The following is a 7,829-nucleotide window of genomic DNA, read 5'->3' on the forward strand; positions in this document are numbered from 1 at the left end:
TATTTAAGCCTTTTGTTTATAATTTGATGACATTTTCAACATTGAAAAGAAAAACACCAAACAATTGTTGATGATTTAATGATTTTTCAAGGGTGAAAGACAAACATTCAATCAGTTCTTTAAAGTCATATTGGTGTAAAAACATTGAAATGCATACATTTTTTGGTCATCTGCTTTGCCCCAGGTAAGATAGACTCATAGACGATTGATTGATGTCAAAACAAAATATCTTTAATCTAATCTCTCTAATTTCATGAATTCAAAATCTTCAAAGCCCCAAATTCTGAAATTGACGTGACTTCTTAAAAAGCTGCTCGTGCCTTTGATTTATGATTAAGTGCAAATTGTCAAAAGGTTAAAAATATTTTTGCAAAAAAACTACCTGCTTATTTGTTCTTTTTTATGTATTTAATTTACTAATACAACTTAAAGCTAAAACACACCAGAATGTCCTGAGATATTATTTTTACCTCTACCTTCAGTAAAAGTTAAGTAAAACACACACATTTTTAATTTTCACACTGCCAACCATTACCAACGCAGGAAGGGTAAATTAATCCTCAAACTTTATTTTGACCGTTCAAAAATGTCGGCGATGTGATCTTGAATAACTTTGGGGGCTTTGCAGGAGCTGGAAAGCTCTGAGAGATTATCAGACTCTGATTTGTACGTTTAAATACAATCAACTGTGCTTTGTTTTCCTGAAAAAGAAAAAAACATAATTTGACCCCTGATTGCTGAATTGTTTTTAGTAGTTTGCTTGAGTTAGTTTCATATGATCTCTGATTGAAAGGAAATATAACTCCTGTGATAATTTATTGGCATGCTGTAAAAAGAGTCATGGAGCATTTCTATAATGTTGATTAAATAATACATGTATCTACATCACAATACCTGTATATATACTGTGTACACTGAAGATAGACCGTTCAGATGATGGACTTTTCCTTCTGCGGTTTCTCTCACTAACATCTCTTCAGTTTCTGAATGTTGATGAAAATGAATTCACTCAAATGAAATGCAGACTAACTTGGCTGAAACTTTCCCAACAGCGCCTTGCTCCGGCCCTTTGTGCGCCGACAATAAAACTCCTGCCTGTTCACCCATGGCACACTTCGATTGTTGACCGAGGGTTTTAGGCTGTGAGTGGACAGAGCGACTGTGGGAAAGCCCGACTCGGACTCTACTCACACATCCACTGGTCAATAGCGCTGACCTCCCCGCCACAAAGGGCCTTTTCATCTCCCCCCTCAAACAGCAGCAGTGTGGGTGCGCGTGTGTGTTTATAGCCAGACACAATCTCACACACACACACACACACACACACACACACACACACACACACACACACACACACACACACACACACACACACACACACACACACACACACACACTTTGCATTTTTTCCATTTACAATGAGATGGAATCTCAGGCTGCAATGTTTAAACATTAAAAAAAAAATTTAAAGTTCAAGATCACACTGACATCTACAAACTACACACCAGATAAAAGCAATGAAAACAAGATCAACACATTTCAGGAAACGATTCAATGGGTTTTGCCTGACAAACTGTTACCTCTTAAAAATCCAGAGGAAATCTAATACGGCGCCACATGGTGGTGTAATGTTTAGCCTTCTCATATCATATATTAAGCTGCATTATGTCCGTTTTAATTGTAAATACGACCACTTTGGTAATATCTTTGTTATAGGTATCTCAATTTAGCAGAAATGTACAAATCTATCCTTGACTGAAAGAAGAAAAACTTCTTATTGAATCACGAGATCAACAAGATGTTGTTTAAACTAATTTCTCGTCGTAAATCAACATGAGGATTACATGAATATATGCATGCAGATTAGGAGTAGGCCCCAGTGCCTGAGATGTTAATCTGTGAGTGAGAATGACCTCTGACCTTTCAGGCAAAGTCCGAATGTTGAAAAGAGAAGTCTCCCTTTTTTGACTAATTGAATAATTCAATGTATATTGACACACAGCCTACATCTTAAAATCCAAAGATTTAAAAAGTGAATGACAGACATTAACTTGCCAATGAGTCTGCATTATTTTTTTTATCATCTAAGGAAATTTATTCGGATATTCTATCAAAATATTTTATGTTGCACGATCATGAGAGTTTTCTTTATTCGGAGCCACACTATCATTCATGATTTGAGATACATGAACAGACACTAGTGGGGTTTTGGTTTGTGGCTTTAGTTACAACCAAATCAACCTCACTGTTTGGTCATGGTGTACATTTGAATGCAGTTCTGGAAATGTGCAGTGGTGTTCATTTGTGGCTTCATGACAATGATGTAAATCTTCGGGAGGAAGTATCCTGCAAAGAAGGCCAGCACGCTGAAGAGCGTGGCGAACACGTGAGCGGCCATGATGAACGGGCCTCTGCTGATGAGGTAGAGCGTGAAGAAGCTCATCCAGGAGATCATGTACACCATGAGGCTGAAGGTCACACACTTGGCCTCGTTGTAGTTGGCCGGCAGGTCTTTGCCCAAGTAACTGAAAGAAAAGCACAGGACACTGAGCAGCGATACATAAGCGAGTTCGACCACGGCACCGGGTGAGAGCGTGTTGCTGCACTCCAGCACGATGCTGTCGTGGTAGAACTGAAGGTCCCGGGACGGCCTGGGGGGGTTGATCCCCACACGGAGCACGGAAATGAAAAGAAAGACGAGGGACATGAGGAAAATGGTGACCTCGGGCCCGCGCTTTTTGGCCCACTTGTCGTAGACTGGCGGCAGCTTGGATGCAAATTTGAAAATGCAGACGACCTGAAGCGAGCGCACAGTGATGCAGGCCAGGCACACTGTGAAGCTGAACATGAATAGAGGCTGCTTGAGGAAGCAGGCCAGAGGCGATGGCGGGCCAAAGTGGCACAAAGAGCTCATGGCGGCGGCGGTCAGGGCTGCCAGCATCAGGAGGCAGGTGCGGCCGCCGGCAGACTTGGCCACGGGCGTGTTCAGGTTGAGCAGGAGGATTACTGCGGAGCTGGAGGTCATGAGAAGACAGGTGGCCAGAAAGAAGAGGAGGGCGATGGCGAGGGGGTCGTCCCAGGGCAGCAGCAGGACGGTGCGGTCCAGACACTGCTCACTGCTGGAGGGGGCCCACTGCTCCGGGGGGCACGGCTGGCACACCGTGGGCTCTGAGCAGGAGGGAAAAATCATAGAGACAGAGAACACTCGCTCAAAAATATCACTGAGTATAAGTTTGTAGTTCAGTTCTCAGAGATTATTCTGAAATGTTTAATTCCAGGATTTAATTTCTTAACCAAACAGCAGCACAACTATTCATGTTTTCATTCTGCGTCACAAAGTACAGGCGTCCACACAGGAACATGTATGGACTAGCTGCGCCACCTGCTGGTCAGCGTCACACAATAAACCAATAAACCTGTGGCTTTAATCACTTTACTCATGCTGTGACCAGCGGTTACTTTTCAGATGTAAGATATATTTATTAATAAAACCAATTGAGAAATTCAGAATTACATGAATGTATGAAACACTAGGAAATCATTACCTTTTATATGTTTAACATCTGCTAATTGAGAGTAACAAGCAATAATGTAACAACTTTGGCCATTTTAAATGTAATAAAGCCCATAACATAATAACTTGCATACAGTGTTATAAACAAATATTTGATCTATTATTGCGATAACATTTTGCCAATAAGGTAATAAGTTATTGCAAGGAAAAAAAATAACATTTCAAAATGTAATAGCTACAGCCAGTAATGCAATAATACATAAAACGTAGAAAAAAATTTGGCTTATGAAAAATATAGATGGGATTGTCATCATATTCATTCATTGAGGATACAAAATCTGTGACACTCCCAATCATGGTTGTAAAAAATATATTACCTTTTTGATATCAATATTGTCAAGTTATTACATTATGGACTTCATTATATTCAGACTGGAGAAAATTATTACATTATTGGTTGTTACATGATGCCTTTAGAACCTCTCACAATATACTTAAATTCTACATTTCACCAGCTTGTTGTTTTGTTTTAACTCATAGAAACCATCGATCCAGAGGAGATTTTACAAAGCTGTAATATAAATGGCAAAATATTGGGTTCAATGTAGTAAAGTCTGATTTAGAATCATTTGGTTTATTATGCAGAAGTCAAAGATCCAATAAAAGGAAAATATTTTTACTTGTGCCTTTCCCTCATGTTTTTCATTCATCTGAATATTTGTGTGTGTTTTTATTTACCACTTTTATTGAGGAAGGTGGCAGCGGGACAGGCCTGGCAGTCAAAGCAGCATGTGTGCTGCCCCGTCAGCAGCTTTTTGTGACCTCTTGGACAGGGTGAGGAGCAGATAGACAACGGAACCTGCACACAACCATTGGAACTATTTGAAGGAAAAATAACGAAGAGGAGAGACTTTTCCTTCAGGAGTAATGCAAAGAATCAAAACAACAAAGAACATAAAAACACTGGACAAATATTAGTCTTGTTACTTTTTTAATCTGCAATTATTCACGTAGCCTGTATTGAACATATATCAAACAGAGGTGGACAGTTAAGAATATTTGTACTTTTTTTTAGGTATCTTCATTATTTTTACTCCCAACATTTGAAGTCATATGTAATGTTTTCTCCTTACATTCTTCAAACTGATTTGTTGTCTTTGTTTTAACTTCTATAAACACTTTGCAGTGGAAGGATCAGAGTATCTGACAGATGTACTAATCCACTCTAAAACCCCAAAAGTTTATGAATTTAATAATGATCCAGATCTATAAATCATGGATTCATTTCCAAGATATCCTGTTGCTGTTAAATAAAAAATGTAATAAAAAATGTAATGGAAATTCTATATTTTTTTTTTCTAAACTTGGAAAGTTATTTAATTTCTGAATAAAAAAAGCTACCTTTTAAAATAAATTTTCAATTTTTACTAGTCTTGTTTGAGTAAAGTGATTAAAATCCTTTGAGAAACCATAAAATTAATGCACAATAAAAAACTAAAAGTATATAAAGTTAAAATTATGACATCAGTTGGGAAAACTTCATAAATTCCTGAACAATAAAATTACAAATCAAAAGGTTTGAATTTTAATTTAAATTGTGGAGAATTGATTTTAAAATGTAATTAACCAACAAGGTGCAAATTATTCTTAAGTAAAAGGTGAAATACATCATTTTAAATCCCTAAATGTACAAGTTTTAAAGAATATCATTAGGTTACAGAAATAAGAAAAAGGTAGAAATATAGAAGTTTCACTTACCAATTAATTTTCAAACATTTCTGCTTTTGCTTTGTCTTTATGCTATTCTTTCTATTCTGTTCTTTCTTTCAAACATTAGATCAAAATTAATCAACTCATTCATTCTAACATCATTCTATGTAACCTGTTACTTTGATGTCTGCATGTAAAAACAATACATTTCGATATTAGGCAGCTTGTAAGAATGTATTTTTTATGGTTTTATAATTGATGAAAGATCAAATATTCCTTCAGTCTTACAGCTCGGGAGCTTTTCGACCTGGAGCCGTACCACTCAATCTGATCACCGTCCATGGTGAGTGCAATGGGGTCCAGAGTGAAGGAGCCCACCATGTTGAAAGACCAATCCTTCCCCTTCCAGACCCAGGAGATAATATCGTATCCTGTGGACGGGTCGCCATTCGCATCAAAGTACACCGAGGTGTTCCCCACAGAAAATCGCACCTGCTTGAGCCACGGCAGAAGCTGAGGGGGGGAACGAGAAGGCAAGATCAATATCTGACAAAGAGTCTCCCTGTCTCTCACTCAGGTTCTCATGATCTCACCTCCCACGGATAAACATTTCTCTTTCGACACTCTCCAGTGTCACAACCAAGGGCTTGGTGCAGAGCGTGAGCCACAGCGTACACCGCCTTGTACACATTGAAAGAAGAGGTCATGTCGTACTTCTCCAGGGAGAAGTTCTTCCTGGCCAGGCTGTACATGTCTGTGCTGTGAAGACAGTTGTTGTCTGAGCTCTCGGTTTTACTGGAGTCTTTGTGCTGCAGCGAAGCTTCAAAGACTTTTCTCTCAAACTCCACAAACCCGGGAATTTCTGCATATTTGACAGACACGCCAAGCACAGCGCCAATTGTATGGACTCCTTCTAGGTCTGCTATGAGTGTGGACACTGACCAGTCTTCTGTCCCTATCCACACCCTGTCTGTAATGTTGCGTTCGATAACAAAAGGGAGGAATTTTCTGAGCTTTGACTTGCTGGAGAAGACCACGACAACGGTGGTTTTGGTTTTGACCAAGTTCTCCACGATGTTCCTCATGGTCTGGATGGTGTCCTCTCTGTAGGAGGGGATGACTCCCTGGTAGGCGATGCAGATGCCATGGTCCGTGGCCTGCTGCGAGAGGCTCTGCATCCCCTGCACCCCGTAAGCATTGTCACTCCCCAACAGAGCAATCCAGGTCCAGTTGAAATGGACCAGAAGTTGGATCATTGCTGCTACCTGGTGCTTGTCGTTTGGTATCGTGCGCAGAAAGGATGGATAGAGTAGCTTGTTGCTGAGCATTTCATTTGACGCCTCATAGGAGATCTGTGATGGGGATGGGAGGAGGGATCAAGGTTATCAGTTATAGACTTTAATACATCAACTACATCCCATCTTTCATTAATGACTTACCTGTGGAACAAGATGGGCTCCCAGAAAAGACGCAGGAAAGAAAGATTTGCTGCTGCTGTCCGGTCCGATCACAGCCACTGCCCTTGTAATTCTGCTGGAGTTCAGGTGCGTGTCTCCCTCGGACCCAGTCGGACCTTCAAACTGCTGCTCCAGCAGGTCCAGTGTGGCCAGGATACCTGCTGCAACCGAACACAAGTCATACAGCTGGTAGCCAAGCTTGAGTCCAGGCAAAAGAGCCTGAGGGCTCGTGCTGTTGTTGATTTGTTCCACAGTGAATCTCATGGCTTGCATCAAGTGATATCCATGTGGGTTGTTTTCACCTCTGGAGAGAAAGAGTAAACAAATTGCACAGTGACATTAGAACAACTGTGTACAGGGCAGGCCTCTCGTGAAACTCATTCCATTACTGTGATTGGATGCTCATTGTGAAATAGCAGTGAAACTCACTCATTGCACGGAACCAAAGCAGGAAAATCAGCGCCTGGTTCGTTGGTGTAATGAAGAGGGAAGAGTCCCACCAGGGAGATATTACCCCGCAGCTGCATACCCTGTCCTCCATCCGTGTAGTCCAGCACTCCATCGACCACCTGCACCATCAGCCACCCGAGGGAGAAAATCACAGTACTGTACATTTTCATACTTCACTGTCAGCTCACACACGTTGTCTGGGGGAGCTCAGTGCGGCTTGTACAAACGGACCACAGGGTGGCCTGACACAGGGGAAGGATTTTTGCATTTTGTCAGGGAAAATGCCCATTGAGTGAATGAACTTTGCATAATGTATTTGTTTGTGTGACTGTAGTTTCCCTCCCATTCAAATAAGTTGCACTCGCCGTGACGAGGCAGACCGGTGTTTTTCTCCCATATATTTTGATGACAAGTGACACAAACTAAAAACTGAGCGGCTCAGTCTGAATCCACCAGCCACAAGATCCACTCGTTCACCTTTGTTTTATTATTTCAGAATGCTTGAAAAGTAATTCTGTGTGCATTTCACAATTGTTGCTGTAGAAGTGAAAACGTCTGACTTCAGATGCTGCCTGCTCATAATCTCATATGCTATTTTGAAGTTTTCCTGCTTTTATACGTTTTTTTACTTTGGAAGAAACATTCTTTAAGAACACAAAGCCAAGACAGGCAAATCTAGAACAAAACATTTAACAATC

The 7,829-nt window shown here is 40.6% G+C and overlaps 1 protein-coding gene across 1 annotated transcript; it reads right to left on the reverse strand.

Moving 5' to 3' along the window:
- Positions 1 to 2,242: 2,242 nt before the first annotated feature.
- Positions 2,243 to 7,295, reverse strand: tas1r1 (taste receptor, type 1, member 1; the record flags this gene model as incomplete). The annotated part of the gene is made up of 6 exons (XM_080470024.1): positions 2,243 to 3,168; positions 4,253 to 4,373; positions 5,513 to 5,737; positions 5,818 to 6,576; positions 6,664 to 6,985; positions 7,111 to 7,295. The coding sequence occupies 6 exons, from the start codon at positions 7,293 to 7,295 to the stop codon at positions 2,243 to 2,245; spliced, it is 2,538 nt and encodes an 845-aa protein (XP_080326150.1).
- Between the last annotated feature and the right edge of the window lie 534 nt (positions 7,296 to 7,829).

The sequence above is a fragment of the Lipophrys pholis genome, assembly GCF_963383615.2.
Source record: "Lipophrys pholis genome assembly, chromosome: 8".
In the NCBI taxonomy this organism is placed as follows: Eukaryota; Metazoa; Chordata; class Actinopteri; order Blenniiformes; family Blenniidae; genus Lipophrys; species Lipophrys pholis.